General features: G+C 38.5%; 1 protein-coding gene across 4 annotated transcripts in view; it reads right to left on the bottom strand.

The window, feature by feature from the left end:
- Nucleotides 1-24,243, bottom strand: part of LOC126469267 (ATP-binding cassette sub-family C member 10) — a 392,679-nt gene that overhangs the window by 34,928 nt on the left and 333,508 nt on the right. For all 4 annotated transcript variants that reach the window (XM_050096621.1, XM_050096622.1, XM_050096619.1 and 1 more), the window contains one exon: nucleotides 21,467-21,710. In XM_050096621.1, coding sequence (XP_049952578.1) covers nucleotides 21,467-21,710 — 244 coding nt within the window. The remainder of the gene's footprint in view (nucleotides 1-21,466; nucleotides 21,711-24,243) is intronic.

Raw genomic sequence — 24,243 nt, forward strand, 5'->3', positions numbered from 1 at the left:
CGCATACGACCATCATTGGCACCAAGGCAGAAGCGACTCTCATCGCTGAAGACGACACGTCTCCATTCGTCCCTCCATTCACGCCTGTCGCGACACCACTGGAGGCGGGCTGCACGATGTTGGGGCGTGAGCGGAAGACGGCCTAACGGTGTGCGGGACCATAGCCCAGCTTCATGGAGACGGTCGCGAATGGTCCTCGCCGATACCCCAGGAGCTGGGAAGTGGCGGTGCGGTCCCCTACGGCACTGCGTAGGATCCTACGGTCTTGGCGTGCATCCGCGCGTCGCTGCGGTCCGGTCCCAGGTCGACGGGCACGTGCACCTTCCGCCGACCACTGGCGACAACATCGATGTACTGTGGAGACCTCACGCCCCACGTGTTGAGCAATTCGGCGGTACGTCCACCCGGCCTCCCGCATGCCCACTATACGCCCTCGTTCAAAGTCCGTCAACTGCACATACGGTTCACGTCCACGCTGTTGCGGCATGCTACCAGTGTTAAAGACTGCGATGGAGCTCCGTATGCCACGGCAAACTGGCTGACACTGACGGCTGCGGTGCACAAATGCTGCGCAGCTAGTGCCATTCGACGGCCAACACCGCGGTTCCTGGTGTGTCCGCTGTGCCGTGCGTGTGATCATTGCTTGTACAGCCCTCTCGAAGTGTCCGGAGCAAGTATGGTGGCTCTGACACACCGGTGTCAATGTGTTCTTTTTTCCATTTCCAGGAGTGTATAACACATGGAGCAATTACAGCAAGAAGACACCCGGTGGAGTAAGGTAAGAGCAAAACTTACTCATACCAGTGATTGAAAGTTAAAAGGTTTTTTAGTATTCACAAAGGTGTTCTGTTCCATAGCAAGCATCCCAAACAAGAACAGTGGCACATGTGTTTGCCGGAGGAATATTGGATGATTTTATCTCACACATACACAATACTTGGGGCCATTATGGCACTGCAAAATGCACTGACAAAATAGGTAAATACCATTATTTCCCCAACCTTGGAAGAAGAGTACTACAGGTGGTAAGAAAGCGTGTCATTTGCCAGAAAGCAAAACATTCTAACATTTCCAAACACATGGAACTACATCCCATTGGGGCTAAGAAACCTCTAGAAATGGTATCGTTAGATGTGGCTAGACCCTACCCCAGAGGTAAGGGGGAGTAAAATATATAGTATGTCTCTATGATATTTTCACCAAATACATGAAACTGTATCCTGTATGGAACATTATGGCCAGTTCAATTATACGGCAAATCAAAGAGGATTATTTAGCAAAAGTAGGAAAACCAGAAGTCATGTTAACAAATAATGCCTCATATTTTTTGGATGTAAATTGGAAGAATTTATAGAGTCCAAACAAATCAACTAAATGTTGGTATCCAAATTTCATCCTGAAGCATCCCCAATGGAAAGGATGTTTAAGGAATTCAATATGTTTTTGAGGACCTATATGCCTCGAAACATACCAAGTGAAATGAATATTTACTCCTTTCTTAAAAGTTGTTAAAAACCTTCCCCATGATCAACTGGATTTACACCAAATGAGCTGATGTTCAAACCCAAAAAGGTAGATGAGTGGGAAAAATCTTTGCCCAAGATACCGACACCGGAATTATCATCTTGAAACCCGGGCTAAATATAGGAAAGGACTTTATGACAGAATCCTGAAATGTACAACACAATTTTATATAGGACAAAAGGTGTTACTCAGAACACATCCAAAATCCACAAAAATTGGAAAACTGAACGTGACAACTACTATACACCGGACCATACATAATTACTAATATCCCCTAACCGGGAGCGTACAAATTGGTAAACATGATCACGGGTAAAGACAAGTGCCTTTACTCACACAAAGACGTGAGAAAGACTATATATTGAAGAAGGGCTGTATACCTTCTAAGTTGTATATATGTATAATAATTTGCCTTGCACGTAGCCCAGTTGTAAACAAATAAACGAACTTATGAAAACCACAGTAGCGAGCAATGCAATACAAAACTCACCATGACTGTAGTGGTATCTGAGCGACGTAGCGCATGTGCATTGGGGAGCAAGCTAGTCAACAAACCGCAAGTGCGTGCACGCCACAGGGACATATAAAATTAAGGGAGAGTCTACACTACAACTATGACTATCTACACAATGCACACATACATAGATAAGCTAAGGGATTAAAGACACGAAAAGGGACCTTAAACTGCGAGATATTTACTAAAGTTATGCTACTACATACATTATATCTACATGTGTACAATATTTACAAACATGAGTAGTGGAAGTACATGCACTAATCATATTTGAAGGATCAGAAAAGTCTTACTGCAGGTAAACAAGCGAGTACAGTATAAGTGGCAAACTGAATAAGAGGTCGCAGCACACCTATAATACACTTTATCTTTCAAATTTATAAGATAAGTTGAGATGCACACACGACATTAAGTAAGTTTTGTGATGGCACGACTGCATACACAGCAAATGAATATGTGGTTGAATACATGGAAAAGATATTAGTAGTCATCGAGCCACTACACCCTTATCTATGAAGATTTAGTTTTAAGTTGGTATTAATTTTTGTTTTCTTCTAGGGAATGATGCAATGACATGTGCTAAAATGAAGAAAGGTAAACGCTTGTTGAGTGTTCGATATCAAATAAAAATAAGAAACAACCGCACCACAAGATAAATATAGTTATAAGTTTAAGATACATATGAATGGCTATTGTGAAAGTACGTGAAGAGGAAAACAGTTGCAGTACATCACATATCATGATGCTGAACTAAGTTTGGGCACTACCAAATAATCAAGGGGTCAAAACCAAACTACTGTGAGCGTCAACTACCCATGAAAGCACCAAACGCCTGATTTACCTTGAACTTTCTTTTGCACATTTGTTACTTATGTAAACACTGTTTTATGCTCATTGTACAAAACATGTCATACTGATGATACAACTCTGTATACCTCAGCATATGAAATGGTTATCTTTTATACAATGAACATAACAAGTAAATACAGTAAATACTGAGCTGCACTTTTAAACACTGAATAAGTATTTAATAAGACTGGTATCATCAGGTTTCAGTTGTGTTTATAAACAACAAACTATTTTGTTCTTGGGATCACTACAGTGCATGAGAGGCAGAGTAACACATATTCAAAGACCACACAAAATACTTATGTATATATTTACACTTGACAATGAGAAAAAATTCTCGAAATGCATCGTTAAGCATGAAAAAATATTAACTAGTGCAATATTTCATTATTTAAATAATGAATTCAATTATGATATTTGAAATTAAAAATTCTCAAAACATGTCATTAAGCATGAAAAAATACTTGACTAGTGCAGTATTTCATTATCTAATTAATGACTGAAAGCTGCAGGCTTTCCAAAAACATCGATTATGACATTTGAAATTAAGTCAAACGTTTCTACTTCCCAGACAGTTATAAATTCCAGTTATATCAGCAGTTATTATTAGATAGTAAATCTTTATTGGATAATAAAAATAAAAAAGTCCCTGACAACTCTTTTGATGCCTGTGATCATAAAGTGCAAAAATGCAAGGGGGTATCCTAAACATAACTTTTACAGTTTAAGACATTATTTCCCACATTTTACACCACTTTTTTTTTTTTAAGTCCCTTGAAAAGTGTAACAGCAGGGTTTCACTGTACGTGCCAGAAGATGAAAATGTTCACTTGAAATTCAGTGAACAGTCAAAACTAGCCAATAGTATGGAATAAAACATTTTGTTTCCTATAAATTGACTGCATCTGTGGAAAAAATTAATAAAAGCCACATTTATTTAGCAAACTGACAAAAATAATTTTGTTGTGCAAGGCAATAAAGGCTTCACTTCAGTTGTGTTTATAAACAACAAACTATTTTGTTCTTGGGATCACTACAGTGCATGAGAGGCAGAGTAACACATATTCAAAGACCACACAAAATACTTATGTATATATTTGCACTTGACAATGAGAAAAAATTCTCCAAATGCATCGTTAAGCATGAAAAAATACTAACTAGTGCAATATTTCATTATTTAAATAATGAATTCAATTATGATATTTGAAATTAAAAATTCTCAAAACATGTCATTAAGCATGAAAAAATACTTGACTAGTGCAGTATTTCATTATCTAATTAATGACTGAAAGCTGCAGGCTTTCCAAAAATATAATAATATATATGGAAATAAAATAAAATCAGGAAACTGAAACTAACAACATATTTTAGCCTTCCATAACTATGTGAATATATTTTAATGCACTTGATAGCTCCTGGCCACAGGAATCCATTTTATTTCATTTGATGTTAGAACTGTAAGTGAAGAGAAAGTAGCAAAAATCATTAAAAATAAACATGGGTCACTAACCCCTCCCCACTGTAACACAGACTGCTCTGCGCATATGCAAATCTGGCAGCTTAGGCACACCGGAAAAAATTTTCTGGGTAGCATGACTGCTTTTGCACTACTGCAACTACACTTCAAGTGGCCAGAAGCAGAAGTGCACGTACTAGAGCCCACTGGCAACTGCTCAAAATGAACTTAATGAAACAGTTATGTCGTCACACTCACCAGAAGTAGTTTGCTGTTATAAAGTCTACTGTCTTTGTCCTAAAGCCTTCGGCAGATTTTGCTTTAGGCAGGTACTTGTCTGTACACTGTGTTTTGATGTTGTAAATGGTGCTTTCCTTTGCTACTGAAGTTTTATTTTGGTTTTATTTTGTCGTTTACATTTTATTGATACAGCATTATTCTGTAGTAGCGTGATACAGTAAAATTCTTTGTTCAATTATCAGTTCTAACCAGTCAAAATTACAAAAATTTAACTCAAGGCTAAAACAATGAACAATTCCCAAAATTCTAAAAAATTCCCAGATTTTTCAGTTTTTTCCCAGATAAAAAAATTCCCAGGTTTTTCCCAGATTTTCCGGTTGTTCCGGAGTGTATACACCCTGATTATGTTTGAGGTTGAAATTGGTGTTAAGCAGATCACGGTCTATAGGAAACCTAGGAAGACAGCTCATATATAAAAGACTTCAATTACGATTATTTTAAGTCAGAACTTCGATAAGGAATCCTGTAGATTTAAAAGAAATTTCAGACGCAGTAATGTCTGCCACTCTGACCTCATATTTAGAAAACTGTCAAATCATGAAGAAGTGTACGAAAGGAATGTACAAGGGTTGGAACTTAAATAGTGGCAACTATTTATTCACAACTGATACAGAAGAGTTACATGCTTGCACATGTCACTCTCCTTCAAAGTAGTCACCAGCATTGTGTAGAACCCATTGCCAGTGATGTGGAAGGCGTAGCACACCGTTAGCAGAGCCTGTTCTGTTGTTGGTGCAAATGGAGCGGTCTAAAGTTATGGTGATTCTCATGTACAACTGTGATGGTGTAAACATGTAACTCTTTGTATCAGTTGTGAATAAATAGTTGCTACTATTTAAGTTCCAACCCTCATACCCTGTGCAGAACAATAACCTGAAATTGCAGGGGAGGCAGTTAAGAGGACTGTTCCACCTTACAAGAAAGGAAGGACAATGGACAAAATATCGCGAGAACCTTTCCAAATACAACCTTGTGATTAAGCAAGTGAAACTATCATTGCAGATGGTATTTTGTGAGGAAGTGAAAGGTACAGTTACTTGCCTCATACTTCACAAAATCCTCACCAGAATACCAACTAATCCAGGAGGTACCCTCAGGATCGAGGATGATGAGAATAAAAGCAGAGTAAATGAGACACGTGACATACTCTTCAACATCCACTTTCTCCAGTCTGTTCAGGCAGACATCATCAATCAAGATTCAGACACTGAGAAACACTGGTTTATAAGCAATCAAAGGGAGAATCAACAATCCAAGTCACCAGGCCCAGACGAAATCTTTCCAGCCCTACTGTAACAAGCAGGAGACAGTTTCATTAGATTTCCATGTAGGATGTATAATATTGATGGTCAGTGATCAGACGACATCATAGAGGCTCCTTGAAATAATGCAAAGATACTATTTCCACTTGTTGGTTATTTTTACAGGAAATCAGTATGCTTACCTAGTGCATCCATGCAACATATTTTTTACAAGAATTTTCCATTAAAACAGGCCTACAATTAAAATAGAATAGTTATATTTGCTCAAGAACCACAACATTTAGCCATAGAAAATAGTCTCAGAATGCCAGAATGTGGGAAAGTTGTAGAAATCTTTGTTATTTTGGACAGACTACTTTGTATGTCAGAATGTGGCAGAAGCAGTACAAGTGGTGAGGGGCCCAGACACCAGCTGCTTGGGATCTTTTACCATTGGGGCGGCAATGGGGTGTGGATGTGATCACTTAACTAGAATAAAGTAATATGTTTTAAAAAAGTGATTTTTTATTTAGCCCACCCAGATGGATTAAGTGAACAAATAGCATGTAACACTAGTATTGGCAAGATGCTAAGCGAAATAATCCCTAGGGAGAGCCAATAAGTTAACAGAAAACAACAATGAGATTTTTCATAGTAGGGCTGTTTAGCATTACAAAATGGGGGCTCATCCAGGACGTCTGAATCGTATCAGACGACTCAAAGGCAATATTAGTTGTGACAAGCAGCAATGAAGAAGGATTAAATGACAACTTCGTGCTCCAATAGGAAATTGGCAACAGATAAAGCAGCAGAAACCACATGGACGGCAAAGACAAGCAGCAGGAACCACATGGTCAGAAGTAGTGCAGTACAACACAAGACAACGGCAGATTCAATGTGGCAGTGTCTTCTGGCACTACAAAGTGCAGTAGCAGAGACAAAAATTTCAAAAGTTAAGAAAATCTGCAAATGCATCTATGAGCAGCATTTATTGTTGTGTACTGCAAACATTTGTGTTTGCTTTCTTTGTTTGTCATAATGAGGGAACCAACAACAGTGAATAATACTGCAAGTGATGTGGAATCAACAGATGAAAATATTATTGTTCCAATAGACATTATTGATGTAAGTACATCCAAAGAAATTTTGAGCTCTCTTGCTCAATTGTAGAAAAGTGTAAATGATGTTCAAAAGAGTGTGAAAGCACAACGTGTGCAAGTAAAAACCCAAGGGAGCCAAATCAACGAATGATTTAGTCTGTGGAGGAGAGATTGTATCAGGGGCTGCCAGAAATGGAAGGCATAGATAGAAATGAACAGGAAAGTGTGAGATTAAATGCAGAGATGAGGGATGAAATTGTTAAGTTGGATGAAAGATGCACAGCTGAAAATTCAAATTTGGAAAAACAGCTGAAAGGCAAATTGGAAAGTAATCATATTGGTGTAATGGAAAATGTTAGTGAACTAGACAGTAAAGGGAGTAAATAAAAGCTCAATGTCAGTACTGTGATATAAAAGAAAAGCAAAAACACAGATACAAAGGTAGCTAAGATCGAACATGGAAATGTTAGCAACATTGTAAATAAGCAGCCAACACATAGTGTTCAGAATATTAGATGTTTTTAATAATGATAGAAAATGCCCACCTGCTGATTTTGTTGCATGTTGTAGAGCTTGATTTGTGGAGGTAATGACTGATTTGCAAAAGATTTAAGTTTATGAGTGGGGCAACAGAAGGGGAAGCTTTGTCATGGGCCAACCAAGATCAGAACAATTTCATTACTTATGAAGACTTTGAGAAGGGATTTTTAAATATACTGGATAGAGTTTAACAATCCAGAATCAAAAATAATTTTTCAAATGGGACTGTACATAGACCAGTGAAGGGAAACATGAGAGATTTCTGTATGAGGGAAATAGAAAAATTAGCACATTTGGACAATCCAAAGTGACCATTAGTCATCATTTCCACTTTAAAGAGGAAACTGCCTGAAAATGTACAATGGGATCCCATAAATGCTACAGGAGATGATGTAGACTTATTCCTTGATTATGTTGAGAATATGGATACTACTTTACCATTCAGAAACAAAAAAAAAAAAAAAAAAAAATTCCAAAAGAACAAAAATCACAATGGAAGGGACAAGAGGAATTACAGGGCTGACAACAGGAACTCCCACAGTGATTCCAGGAATGAAGGTAGGAGAAATTCAGGATCAAATGATAGAAGAGATTACAATAGGCCACAATATGATCATGTTGAAGGGATAGTTTGGGGTCAGACAGATCTCACAACTGGGGAAACAAGTAGGTAACCTCTCCTGAGGTCAGACCTGGGATAAAGACTGACAATGTTCGGAAGAGGATCATGAAAGAAAGGCTGACTAAGGAACCTATGTGCAGGCAATTTATTTCATTCCATGTGGAGAGGATTTTGGGTGCAAATGAATTTTGGGAAGAATTTTTTGAAAGTTCTGGGAAGAAAAGGAAGGGAGAGAGAAAATTCAAAGAAAAGAGTGTCAATGAAAATGTAAGTGTTTTATTCCAATGGGCTGAATCAAGTGATGGAATGAATGGTGAAGATTCTAATATTCATGACAATGGAAATGACAGTCCACCAATTCTGAGGTATCATCATAGTGCTGATTGTTCTGATACTGTAGCTGACAAGTTGAGAGTGTGTGTATTAATATATTGAGCAGTATGAGAAAATTGTAAATGAAGTAACTGGCAGTTGTGTTTCTATGCATGCAAATGTTGGAAGGGTGAATCCTTCATGTGCTAATATTCCTTGTACTGGTTTATAAGTGATACTTCAAATGTTGTCAACAGTGATGTTAATTTTGAATCTTGTGTCAAGACAGTTGTGATGTTGCATGTGCTATTGTTGAAGTTGATGCTAGTGTAAAGGATGCAGGAAATGGGGCAGTGGAAGCATATCCACCTAATAATATTAATGGTGTAAGTGGTATTGCTGGAGTTCTTTGTAAAGCTATTATAGGGAGAAATGCCTCAGATGTCTTTGATGTAATCAGTAGTGCTGCAGAGGCAAATCCTGTGTGCAATGTAAATGTTATTGGTGTAAATAGTTCTTCAAGCACAGAAGACAAAATTTACTGCAGAGAGGGATCACTAGCAGATGTATCTAATGCAAATGGAAATGTAGAGGTAGCAGTAAGTAAGGATATGAGTGAAAATTGTAAACAAAATGGAATTTCATCTTTCTGGGTACCAAAATCAGGGCTAGATGAAATTAGTGAAGAATTTATAAATGTAGTCAGCAGTTTAAAGGAACAAGAAAACACCAGGCCACCAGAAAAACTAAAGCACAGTGGAGAAAAAGTTTGTCATGGGCAAAATGAAATAAATATGAAATTATTGGCAGCTACTTAGGAATTTTTGATGAAATTGATGTGGTGACAGCAATGTTTTGCGGTGTGTTGTCAATACAGCAGGTGATACAAGTAGTAGAGGTGTAAATGTAGAAGTAGACTGTGCTAAATTAAATTGCAATATTAGTTCTGTGAGTAGCAATAAGGCAATGAATTACATAGAGGGAGAATTTAGTATTAATACCAAAGAAGGTACTAAGATGAATTTCAAAGTGGTGAGAACGATCTGCTTGAGGAAGACCCTTTTAGAAGTAATAGGGCAGTACAATTACAACCAAAAATTAAAGTGAGTGTTGGAGGGTTTGAAACTGAAGCATTTCTTGATTCAGGCAGTGATATTTGTGGAATCTCTTAAATGTTTTATGAACATCTGAAATCCATTACACAAATTATGGAATTGCCAGTTGTTGGAATGCAGATTAGCGGTACAACTACCAGGTTACCCAAACCTGTTAGGACCAAGGTAATATTGTGTTTTAAGATAGGTGATATTGAGTTTAATCACATCTGTATGGTTATTGCTGAACTCTGTATTGGTATCAATTGGATAACCAAAGTAGGAGCTGTTCTAGACTGTAAAAGAAACCAGTTAATGATAGATGAAAGTGGGGCTAATTTAGTTATAGACTACAACATGTCATTAACAGGGAAAATGATGATAGCATCACTTGTAGTGGGTCAAAGGCCAAGAGAAAATAGTGAACAGTGGAGGGGAAGCCACAGAGATCTGAAGGAGACAATGTCAGAAATTAAACACAGAACTGATAATACTGAAGTAATGTGAAGGGCAAAGGAAGGAGCTGCATGATCCGCTGTGTGGAAATGATGATGTATTTTCTGATGGGTGTGGAAGGGTGAAAGACTTTGAATGTGTTATAAATGTTAAGCCACATGAACCATTCATGCAGAGATCATACCATATTGCTGTTGCACTAAGGAAGGGAGTTGAAATTGATCTGGAAAGAGTGCTGCAGATAGGGATAATAGAAGGAAGCAATAGTCAATACAATAATCCACTAGTTGCTGTCAACAAGAGCGATAAATCAGCGAGGCTTGTGTTAGATGCTGGAAAGCTGAATACCATAATCTGTAGGAAAACAGACCATCCAGAAAACATGGCTGATCTGTTCCATCAGTTCCACCATGCTGAAATAATGTCAAGTGTGGATCTGACATATGGTTTCTGGCAAATTCCCTTAGCCAAGAAGATAGGCAGTATACTGCTTTCTCATATGGTGGCAGATGCTACCAATTTAAGGTAGTTCCTTTTGGTCTGAAAATGTCTGTGGCTGTTTGTGTAAGAACATTAGATCATGTTTTACACAGAGAGCCTTTGAGCAAACTGACAATCTATGTGGACGACATATTGATGGCATCTGTTGACTGGGAAAGTCACTGCCATCTAGTGAGGGAAGTGTTAGGTGCCCATAGAAGGGGTGGAATGAAGCTAAAACTAAGCAAGTGTCAGTTTGCTAGGAAGGAGATGGAATTCTTGGGACATGTTATCACACCCACAGGAAAGATACTAAAGAAAGACAGAATAGAGGCTATAGCTAAGTGCCCAATTCCTAATAACAAGAAGCAATGAAAGTCCTTTTTAGGAATGCGTAATTTCTATCGAAAGTTTATCAGGAATCACAGTCTAAACTCAGCAAACCTAACCAAGTTACTAAAGAAACAGGCAACTTCGATGTGGACACAGGATTGGACCAAAGATTTTCAGGAGGTAAAGGATCATTCAAGTAACAATGGATTACTATACCACACAGATACAACCGTGCCTTACTGTTTGCACACTGACAGCAGTGATTATGGTTTGGGAGTGACACTGTTACAGAAAAAAGTGGTAAGTGGACATGAACAACTGAGGAGTAAAGCTTTTGCATTAAGATCTCTTACAAAACATAAGTGGAGTTATGGGATCACTGAAAAGGAGTTGTTAGCAGTTGTGTAGGCATTGACCAACTTTAGAAATTCTACTGGGTTATGAAGTGATTGTTTTCACTGATCATAAAGCATTGGGCTATTTACATGAATGTTAATTGTTGAACATCAGACCAATGAGGTGGGCTATGTTCCTGCAGCAATTTAATTACACCATCCAGTACATAAAGGTAACTGAAATTGTTGTGACTGATGCTTTTTTGAGATTACCAGCGGGAAGTGGGGATGTGTTAACAGAGGAAGAGGATGGAAATAGAGAATTTAAAATGCTATATATAAAGGGTTTGCCAAGTGTGAGAAATATCAGAGGAGTATGTAGGGACATGAGAAGGCCACAGACTCAGGATCCCAAACTACAACAGATAAACAACTGGGAACTAGGGAGGAGGAAAATTTGAATAAATATTACAAAATACATAAGGAAACTTTGTCCAGGAGGACAAACAAAAACAGTGGTGAATGGAAGTTATATTTTCCAGAGGACCATGTCAATGATTTAACTCAGCATGTGCACCTGAGCTATGAACACTATGGACCTCAAAAATGCACTGAAATAATGAGGGAAAATGTTGCGTTCAGTAATATGGTTTGACAAGTACAGAAACAACTTGAGAGTTGTGACACCTGTCAGAGAGGTAACATAAGCCAGGTGCACAGTCAGGGATACTTACACTGTATAATACCAGAGAAGGATGGAGATCTGATAGCAGTTGATCTTTCTGGACCACTGCCAACTGGAAGAGGTGGATGCAAATACATTTTTGTAATAGTGGATATATTTAGTAAATACAGGGTGTTTCAAAAATGACCGGTATATTTGAAACGGCAATAAAAACTAAACGAGCAGCGATAGAAATACACCGTTTGTTGCAATATGCTTGGGACAACAGTACATTTTCAGGCAGACAAACTTTCGAAATTACAGTAGTTACAATTTTCAACAACAGATGGCGCTGCGGTCTGGGAAACTCTATAGTACGATATTTTCCACATATCCACCATGCGTAGTAATAATATGGCATAGTCTCTGAATGAAATTACCCGAAACCTTTGACAACGTGTCTGGCGGAATGGCTTCACATGCAGATGAGGTGTACTGCTTCAGCTGTTCAATTGTTTCTGGATTCTGGCGGTACACCTGGTCTTTCAAGTGTCCCCACAGAAAGAAGTCACAGGGGTTCATGTCTGGCGAATAGGGAGGCCAATCCACGCTGCCTCCTGTATGTTTCGGATAGCCCAAAGCAATCACACGATCATCGAAATATTCATTCAGGAAATTAAAGACGTCGGCCGTGCGATGTGGCCGGGCACCATCTTGCATAAACCACGAGGTGTTCGCAGTGTCGTCTAAGGCAGTTTGTACCGCCACAAATTCACGAAGAATGTCCAGATAGCATGATGCAGTAATCGTTTCGGATCTGAAAAATGGGCCAATGATTCCTTTGGAAGAAATGGCGGCCCAGACCAGTACTTTTTGAGGATGCAGGGACGATGGGACTGCAACATGGGGCTTTTTGGCTCCCCATATGTGCCAGTTCTGTTTATTGACGAAGCCGTCCAGGTAAAAATAAGCTTCGTCAGTAAACCAAATGCTGCCCACATGCATATCGCCGTCATCAATCCTGTGCACTATATTGTTAGCGAATGTCTCTCGTGCAGCAATGGTAGCGGCGCTGAGGGGTTGCCACGTTTGAATTTTGTATTATGGATAGAGGTGTAAACTCTGGCACATGAGACGATACGTGGACGTTGGCGTCATTTGGACCGCAGCTGCAACACGGCGAACGGAAACCCGAGGCCGCTGTTGGATCACCTGCTGCACTAGCTGCGCGTAGCCCTCTGTGGTTGCCGTACGCGGTCGTCCTACCTTTCCAGCACGTTCATCCGTCACGTTCCCAGTCCGTTGAAATTTTTCAAACAGATCCTTTATTGTATCGCTTTTCGGTCCTTTGGTTACATTAAACCTCCTTTGAAAACTTCGTCTTGTTGCAACAACACTGTGTTCTAGGCGGTGGAATTCCAACACCAGAAAAATCCTCTGTTCTAAGGAATAAACCATGTTGTCTACAGCACACTTGCACGTTGTGAACAGCACACGCTTACAGCAGAAAGACGACGTACAGAATGGCGCACCCACAGACTGCGTTGTCTTCTATATCTTTCACATCACTTGCAGCGCCATCTGTTGTTGAAAATTGTAACTACTGTAATTTCGAAAGTTTGTCCGCCTGAAAATGTACTGTTGTCCCAAGCATATTGCAACAAACGGTGTATTTCTATCGCTGCTCGTTTAGTTTTTATTGCCGTTTCAAATATGTCGGTCATTTTTGAAACACCCTGTACATCAAGCTGTATGCAATCAAACAGACAACCAGTAAGAGTATGATTTCCAAGTTCACATATGAATATTTTCTTTTCATGAATGTACCAAAAGCTATTTCAAATGACAATGGATCCCAATTCACTAGTAATGATTGGATTAAGTTTAAAGACACTGCAGGGATATAGCATATAAGAATCTCAGTGTATCATTCCTTGTGCAATCCAGCAGAACAATATATGAGAGAATTGGGATGGCTCTGCAGAACATACTGTGGCAAGAAACATAGCTCTTGGGTGCAGTATCTAAATAGATTTTGAAACTGTAATGAACTGTGTGAAGCATAGTTCAATCGGGTTTTTACCATGGGAGGTGGAGTTCAACACAAAGTAACCAAATCTGATCTCTGAACATGTTGATTAGCCCCCGCGTAATGAGATGAGTAGAGAAGAGTTGGAAACTTTTGTAAGGGAGAACATGGAGAGAAGAGCAATGCAAACAAAGCAAAGGCATTACAGAAAGGTGAAAGTGACAGAGATGAGAGTTGGGATCTGGTGTTGGTGAGGACAAAGAAGAAGCCAACAGAACACAACAAAGAGACAAAGAAATTTTTTGAATTATATTATGGATCATTTGAGGTGATGGCAAGTCCACATGTAAATGCATAGTATTTGGTTTGCCCACAGACAAACAAAATACTTGGGCTCAGAAATATAAATGAGATAAAGTTGTATAAGGAAGGAGGATCATGATGGAATATGTTGAAGTGATTGAGACTGGAGAGTGAGTGAATGAGTGTGTGTGTGTGTGTGTGTGTGTGTGTGTGTGTGTGTGTGTGTGTGTGTGGTGTGCTTTAATAGTTTTTTATAATGTTTAAAAGAATGAGTATTTGTTGATCAGTGACTTTGTAATAACACTTTGTCTCATTTTATCAAGCACATTTAAAATTTTTTGTTGTTGTTTAGATTTTAAGTTATATATGGTTCTATCCACAAGCATGAGGGTAAAATGACCAATTTGATTTATGAGGGAAATAGCTGGAGATTAATGGTTAATTTTCTTGTCAGATATGGAATTGGACGTTGTTTTGTTGATGCTGAAAGGACTGCTATGATATCACAGCTGGGAATTATTTTGCATTTTTCATGTTACTTTGAGAATTGAATCCCAAACTGAAGGTTTGATTTGTGCATTTCTTAAGCTTTGTTTTGTTTTCCTTGATGGCTATCACAGTAATATTTCAGTGAATGTGAGTTTCATTAGAATATATTAGCTTGTTTCACATATTGGGGTCCAAGTATGTATATTTAGGAGGATCGATGGGCCAAAAACTGAAACTGATACTGTGCTTTTTATGTAGCACATTTTGCTCGTGGATGCAGTGTGTGGTAATTGGACTGTCAATGAAATGGACTCTGGATTGGACATATCGACTGAGCTGTTGCAAGGGACAAGACTGATGAAACCTAATGTGTCAGTGAGTGCTGAAAGTTTATGCTGTGGATAATGAAAGTGAAAGCAGAGTGCACAAAAGAGTGCAAAATGTGCTTCATTGGTGTAAAGTTCACATACGTGTATATTTTTATAGGAAAAAGGAGGAACTCATTTAGGAAACTGACAAATGTCACATGTTGTTGTTAGAGAAATTTTGTGTGGCATAAGAGTAAATTAATTTTAAAGCATTACATTGTATATTTGTAAGTCTTAAGCCTTTTAAATACAAATTCGGATGTTTATATTTAACATGGAATGGAAAGTAATTTTAAGCATCTTCCACATTTCTCGCATATAGTCTTATGTATTGTTTACTATTTATTTATTTAACAGTGGAATGCCCGCTGGGAACATATGTTTTCATTCAACAGGATTGTTTGAGTATTGTTTCGAGCTACAAGTAAATAGCATTTTTAAAATTCGTGTTCCTCAGACTAGGCAAAAAGAGATTTTGTCCTTCATTTGTGATTTGGTCAAAAACTCTGGGGAGGGGGGGGGGGGGGGGGAGAGGTAATTATAACATTACAATAACATCGATGGTCAGTGGCAGACAACATTATAGAGGCTCTCTGAAATAATGCAAAGATACCATTTTCACACATTGGTTATTTTCACAGGAAATCAGTATGCTTACGTAGCGTACCCACGCAGCCTATGGCTTACAAGAATTTTCCATAGAATTAAAATACAATAGTTATATTTGCTCAAGAACAAAGACACTTAGCCACAGAAAATAGTCTTAGAATGCCAGAATGTGGGAAAGCTGTAGAAATCTTTGCTATTTTGGACAGACTAGTTTGTGTGTCAGAATGTGGCTGAAGCAGCACAAGTGGTGAGGGACCCATGTTGCTTGCGGTCTTTCACCATTGGGCCAGTGCTGGAGTGTGGATGTGACCACTTGACTGGAATAAAGTAATATGTTTTAAAACAGCTATTTTTTATGTAACCCAACCAGATGCATCACAAATATCACATAACACTAGTACTGTCAAGATGCTAAGCAAAATCGTCCCTAGAGAGGGCCAAGCCAATAGGTTAATAGAAAACAACGACAAGATTTTTCATAATGGGCAGGACCCTTTAGAGATAGAGCTGTTTAGGGTTAGTGGGAATCATTCCTGATGCTTAGATGACATGCCAGGTTAGCCGAGAGCACTAATGGGCTGCTTCCTGGACACGGGTAGGCACGCCGGCCCCGGATCGAATCTGCCCGGTGGATTAACAACAAGGGCCAGTGTGCCAGCCAGCCTGGATGTTGCTTCTAGGTAGTTTTCCACATTTCGCTAGGTGAATACTGGGCTGGTCCCCATGTCCCGCCTCAGTTACACAACTCACAGACATTTGAAAGCGTTCGCACTATTTCATGGCTTAAACTAGATGCAGACAGCTGGGGTGCACTACTTCTGTTCTGGGAGGGGGGGGGGGGGGGGGGGGGGGGGTATGGGGTGGAGACAGGAAGGGCAACCAGCCACCTCTGACACTAACATTGCCAAATCCATGGTAACAAGGCCGACCACATGTTGCAGTGGGGCAAAGGCCCAAGAAAATGATGATGATGATTCCTGATGCTTAGAGGACAATGAGGATTGTTTTCATTACAAAGCCAAGGATATGAGACTGATCAGCCTGTCCTTGTTTCTTTTAATGATATTAGAAAAACTGGTTAATGTGTACATTAGGGAAAGGAGGCTAACTAAGGCTCCTCTACATGTAAGCCAACATGCAATATCAACCAGGCCAACCATGTGAAACAGCACTTCACCAACATGTTGGGAAGGTGGAAAAAGCACTGCACTTTCAGGAAATTGCTATCTGGATTTTCTTGGATACTAAGGGGTCTTTTAGCAGTATGATCTTTGAATCCATTGTTAGAGGTGCAGAAGAGTGTGGCACTGAGACCACCATAATTGTGTAGTTGGATGAAGATCATTCTGAGCAGAAGAAAGGTGAATGAAAAAATTGTGATCAACATCACCAGAGGATCTAAAGGTCAGCCTCAATAAAACTGCTGTACCATTTATAAGGAAGCTTATCCAGCACAAGTACTGGAATCTTATGCTTCTCAATGAAACCTGATGCTTCTTGATGAAACCTGAACTACAGAGGGGTTAGTTAAGTATCTAGGAGTAGTTCTGGATGCAAAGCTATCATGGACACCTCACATAAAGAATACTGTACATGTTCCAAAGTGAAACGTACTCTTAAGAGCACTAGAAGCAACTGTGGAAAAAACTGGGGTTTAAACCCTGAGAGTATTTCCTGGACATACACCACTGTAATAAGAACTACAATAAATTATGGGGCTACAGTATGGTGGAACAAAGTAGAAAAAGAGGATTGCTGCTAAGGATCTTGGCAAGGTGCAGAGATTCGCCTACTTGCCACAACAGGTGGAATAAGCAGTGAATGTGAACATGAATGTGAATGTAGTAGTACACCCACTGATGGGATAGAGACCATGCTGTATGTACCCCCATTATACCTGGCAAGAGTATAAAGGCTAAAAACTGGAAATAACTGGATACCTTCGTAATATCCTGAATCCCACACATATTTATGGACAGTAGTAAATATAGAATGGTCAGGGAAATGCAGGATGAGTATACATTATCTTCCAACTGTTGTAATAAACCTTTCATTGTAAAATCGGAAGAAGAGAGCAGTGGAGGAAAGAACTATGACACCATGCAGAAGACATAGTTTGGTTTATTGACGGATCGAAAACAGACAATGGCACTGGGTCCAGGGTATATTGGGAACAGTCTAGAATGGGGAATGCAATCTCTCTAGGAACTCTGGCCACAGTATCACAGGTGGAAATATCAGCTCTCAAGGTGTGTGCAGATGAGAATTTATGAAGGCACTACAAAGATTGTAGTATTTACATTTATTCAGACAAACAACAGACTCTGAAAATTCTGTAAGCCCCTGCAATGTGATCAAAGATTGTTGCAGAATGCTACAAAGTCACTGTGAGACTAAGGGAATGCAATAGCATAAAACCATTACGGGCTCCTGGTCAGGCCAGATCAATGGCAATGAAGGAGCTGGTAGACTGGCCAGGACAGGTGTGACAACTCCATTTCTTGAACTGAAACCCGCCCCAACCATCACCAAGGCAATGGCTAAATCAAAACTATGAAACTGGATCATAAGGCAGCGTGTAGAATACTGGACTACGATCCAAAAACAAAAACATAGTAAGCTAATGAAGCCAAAGCCATGTTTTAAGATAAGTTCTGTAATCTTGGGTTCAAACAGGAGACAGACTAAACTCATGGTATGGATAATGATATGCCACTGAAACTTTAGGAAATACCTACACATAATGGGTATAGAGAAAGTAGTCCTTATGTGGTGAGGGTGATGAAATCACACCACATGTAGACTTCTGGTGCCAAGCACTGGAGGTCATAAAACATAGGAGTTGGGTTGGGTTGTTTCGAGGAGGAGACCAAACAGTGAGGTCATCGGTCTCATCAGATTAGGGATGGGGTAGGAAGCTGGCCGTGCCCTTTCAAAGGAACCATCCGGGCATTTGCCTTGAGTGATTCAGGGAAATCACAGAAAACATAAATCAGGATGGCCGGACGTGGGTTGAACCATTGTTCTCCCGAATGCGAGTCCAGTGAAGACATAGGATATTCAGGTCATCAAGTCCTGAAGAAATTGTGTCTAATAAATGTAGAAAAAATATATATTAACCAAAGAGAATAGAGGTTCCAAGACAAAATTAAAACCAAACAAACAATCCAAATCCCTGAAGAAGAAAGGAAAGCATGATCAGAAAGGCACAGCATATTAAAAATTGATTGTTTTATTGTACCCCAAAGTAGGGCAAAATGAAAGAACCAATAAAGGGCCTCCTATTACTCTTTAAGGGTGTTGGTTGGCTTTACTAGCACCATACAGAGTGAAACTGCACAACAAATCCTGTTTAGGTGCAGACAATAGTGGGGTAGAACTGCTGTTGTTTTTACCTCACTGATCAAATCAAATCAATTCACATCACATCAACAGATCAGAGAGTGGATTAAATACCTTTTCTCAGCCTCACATCCCACACACTTCTTAGATGCAAGGAAATGTCTGATAACAAAGTGTATACAGTACGAACAGCCAAATTCATTAGAAATGATGACCATTTAAACAAACACCTGAAGTCAGTATCACATCAACCAGTATACGTATGTATGTGCCATTTGAACTTGTCACTCAAGATGCAGGTTTTGTCATGGGTTAGCTAGTGACTAGACAAACACTAGCATCATTACTGTATTTAAATTTACTACAATATAGCAGATGATTCACAAACCAACATCTCAAACATTAGTAACCCCGCCCTTTCTCTAACAAAATGATCATATATCAACAGATTCCCGACCATACCAAATTTTGCACTTGTCTCTTCTTTTAAAGAAATAATAATAAAGTAAAAACACTTTAATAGGGAAAGAAATTCACTAAAAGAAAAGATAATCAAAAGTTTATGAGTCAGTGACATTTCAGATAACTAAATACAAATAAGCAGACATAAAAAAAGGAGTCTGAATCTATAAGAATGAATGCAAGTGAAGAAAAGGCTGGGCTAAGAACTGAAACCAAGGATGTGTGATGGCAAATCACTGATGCTGATAAAGATTTCATCACTGACATCTACACATTGATGACTGATAATAATTGACCACAAAATATTAATGTTTTTAAAATTGATGTTAAATGATGAATTTACAGAACAGCATAAAATGCAACATACAAATATACCTAACGTCATATTTATTTGTCACTAAATACAGCTATATTTAACGTTAAATATTCCAAAACTTTTTGTCTATGGACCATAAATATATTTTTGATGGAAGTTTCCCATACAGTATACTTCATTGTTGTTGGAGAGCATACCCTGCTGCAGAAAATAGTCTTTCAGAAGCTGGCAATATAGCTATACAGCTCAAATATTTAAGAGAATTTTTTGTAGCCTTGGATAGGCAGAACTAATGTGATTCCGTACTTTTAATGGATCTCGTTTAAGACCCAGAAGGTGATATTTTGCTGATGGTAAGTTTGTTTGTGTTCCAGTTTGCAAATTATTCTTTACTTGTGCTTTTTCATAATGTTCACTGCTTAAATCAAAGGTGGTTTCTCTATTTTCCTGTAATGTATCAAAGCATTGCCCATCTTCACTGATAGTTGTTTCAACAAATGCTAGCAAATCTCTGATAATATTGATTGCTTTCAAATATTCTAAAGCATCCTGAAGTGTAAGTTCTTGAATCGAGGATCGAGCAATGTTGATATGGCTAATGTATTAACATGTCCAGTTGCTAGTTGGTTTCTGTTAATATGTTATTCTTCAGTCCTCTTCAACATTCTATGCTGGTTGCATGTCAGATATTTTGATATTCAATATACTAGTTATTGAGATTACTTTACTGCTTGCAATGTACTTTTCTAAACAGATTTCAGGAGTAGACTGTCACAATCATCTATAGAGCCTACAATGCCTGCAGCGGTTAGCATGGATGGTACACCAGCACAGCAATTAATATCTTAACTGCTGAACACGCCTGCAAAAACCTTTCAGTCATATAAAATGTCGAATTTCATCTAGTAGGTACTTCATGAATTAGTTTGAGGTCTGTTTCTTTTCTTAGCTTATCAGTTGCTACTAGACTTGATTTAACGCATATATACGTAACTTGAAGTATCATTTGTAGCAATTAAAAGACATTTAAAGCAAAATGGGTACATACTACTTGATATCATGAAAGCACAAATTGAAAGAACAATTAGAGTTACTAGTCCATGCTTATTTATAAAAATAACCAACATTCCTACCTTAGTTTGTTCAAAAATATTGCTCCCACTCGCTCTCCAATGGCCACATTTGACATACTGCAAACATGTTGCACTGGTGTCATTACGACACAGGTTCAGAAAAAGATTCATTTATATCTGTGCCATCATTGAAGGTCAATTTTTTGGCTTTAGCCCTGATGTCACAATTATTCAAAGTCTTGATAATAAAGCATTATTGTTTAAACTGACATTGGTAATATTTTTAATTATTGATGATCATTGAACTTGTAACTGCCCATGAGGGGAAAAGGACAGCCACGGGTATGTGTGTGCGCAAATAGTGACCTGTATGTGTAAGCACCAAAAACTAATGCATCTGGGCAAGAACAGATTTTAGTCTAACAACATACAATAACAAAATAAGTTATTTACAGTAGTACACAACTGGTGATGCTTAACTGCAATAAAGCGAAAAGTATCTGATGATAAAATAACAAAACCATAAAGTCCTTAAATCTAACAGCTCTCTTTGACTTCATTGCTGTATGAATTAATTATGAATACATCCACAAAAAGTAAAAACAAAATTATTTTTGAAAATTTAAACTTGTCAGTTATTATCTCTAATCCTTGCCTTTGCTGCGCGCAGTACAGCACGTGCCAAGCATAGCAGCTGTCTTTGACCAGTGCTAAGCTTCTTTCCACCAGGCCCAACATCAGCAGCAGGACCACCAAGAGCTCGCACAGCTCCCCAAAGCCCAACACGTCGCAGAGCAGTCTCTAGCTCTGCAGGTGAGTGCCGTCCTTCTGGATCAAGATTTTCATGCACTGTTCCTGAGAACAGCCATGGGTCCTGAGGAATTGCTGCCAGTCTGGACCTGTGGATTTGCATTGCCATATAATAATATTCTTCTACACCAAAACAAACTTAAAAGTAAACAGCAATGCGACCCATCAGAGAACTAGCTGCTGTTTTCTTCTTCCTACAATTATCAAAAGTTTAGAAGCAACTGTGAATATGATTAGATTAGACAAGGATCAAGTAAGCAGTGATTTGTTGACAGTATCATTTCAACTTAATTGTCTATTTAACCTGATTCAATGAACTGTGAAATGCACTCTGAACTTGTTATCTATCTGAACAGATAATGTCCATTATTTGGGAACATGCATTTTCAGTAACTTGCCAGCAGTCATAAGAAGTTTAGCCAACAATAAACTTCAGTTTAAGAGGAATCTGAATGATTTATTGGTGGACTACTTCTTCTACTCCATTTCTTAGGAAAAACAATTGAAATATAAATTCTGAATACAATCAAATAGTGTGCTATGTAAAATCCGACTTCTGCACACCTCCAGTAAAGCAATGAGAACAATGTGTCAGAAACAGTTTTCTGCTCGATGATGTGTAGCTACAACAGACAAAGAATTATCTGATGCACTTCAGTGTACATACATTTACATGACTGTGACAAGTCTGTTATTACCTCCTAAACAAAAATATGTTTCAGATTTATTTCTATTCCACATCCATTAGCACACATCTCTTTCGATAAATATTTATTCTTGTTTTTGAGATACTCTGCATCCTTAAGGATCCCCTGACTATGGATTGTGATTGGTAGTGGAAGTTAATCCAAACTTAAACTGCTGATTGAGAATTTTACACAATACCCAGTGTCAATGGAGAACAACAATTTAATTATCTTTCCAAACAAACAAAACATTTTAAAATGTAAACTCTTGTGCCATGTTAAGAAAACAGCCTCATCTCAGTTTCATGTAATATTCAGTTCAAAGTTATTATTTGACGGTGACAGTAAAGTGCTTCCAGCAATAACTACATGGCTCATATGTGATACAAGTGTGAAGACTACACCATGTGGCAAAGCAGCCATGGTTGGTTGTAGTTGGATATATTATTATTCTGTGTGTTTTGCTCTCATTACAAGTAAACAGCATTCAACTGAATATAAGATATGACAAATTTAACACCACTACATTGATTAGGCATTTTTCATTAGCATTGAGCATAACACAGAACACCTTTTCAGCAGTATCTGAGTGGGATGACTTTTTCTGCACAATAATATAAGCATCATTAAAAACATATCCCATGGACATATGCCACCCAATGACACATAATACACTATATGCACTAAACACTGATTTCAGGTCACTAGCATACTGAATGTTCAACTCTCTCTCTCTCTCTCTCTCTCTCTCTCTCACACACACACACACACACACACACACACACTCTCTCTCTCTCACACACACACACACACACACACACACACACACACACACAGACAGAGAGAGAGAGAGAGAGAGAGAGAGAGAGAGGTACGGATTCAGAAAATTTATGGAGAATTATATACACAGGAACAACTATATGGCAGATTACATTTAAAAGAGGGGCTAACTCAGCCAAAAATTCACTATAGAATCTGATATGGATTCCATTGGGTCCTGGAGCTTTGTTCAATTTTAATTATTTCAGCTGTTCTCAACACCATTGAAGCTAATACTTATTTCATTCAAATTTTAAGTGATATGAGGATTATATTGGGGCAGTTCTCCTAGGTTTTCCTTTGCAAATAAATGTTGCAAATGGAGTTAACCATTTCAGCCATTGCTTTGCTACTCTCAATTTCAGTTCTGTCCCATTCATGAATGACTGGATACTAATTTTTGTGCTGCTAACAGTCTTTACATTCAATCAGAATTTCATTGGGTTTTGTGAAAGATCATTTGACAAAATATTCTGCTGCAATAGTCACTAAAGGCATGACACATCACTGTCTTGACAGCAAAATGCGTTTCATTCAGCACCTCTCTATCTATAGCCCTACATTTTGTTTTACACCTATTATGCTGTAGTCATCATTTCTTTAGAAGGTTCTTCGCAGTGATTATATACCATGGAGAGGCCCTCACATTATGAACTCTTCTACTGGGTACCTATCTATCTAGTGCATGGTCAAATATTCTTTTAAACTTGCACCATAGTTCCTCTACATGCTTGTGTGCTACACTGGAAGTTTCGAATTTGTCATTGATGTATGACTCTACCACTTTTTTATCTAGTTTGCTTAACATATATACTTGTTTTGGTTGTCATTTGTACTTTGGTAATCATTTCTGCCACAACCGCTCCATGCTCACTAACATCAGTTTCGAAGTGGACATCCTCAAAGCTCAGATCTAATTGTTGCCATTACATCTAATATATTTTCATCACAAATGGCATTCCAAACTGTCTATTCTAGGTAGTTTCCAGAGAAATCATTGAGTAATGTTTCATGGGATGTCTTGTCACACCTACCACTAAAAAAACTGTAATCTCCCCATCTGATTGTTGGATGATTAAAGACTCCAATGATGACTAAACTATGATTGGATAACATA

This window comes from Schistocerca serialis, chromosome 1 (genome assembly GCF_023864345.2).
Source record: "Schistocerca serialis cubense isolate TAMUIC-IGC-003099 chromosome 1, iqSchSeri2.2, whole genome shotgun sequence".
Taxonomy (NCBI): Eukaryota; Metazoa; Arthropoda; class Insecta; order Orthoptera; family Acrididae; genus Schistocerca; species Schistocerca serialis.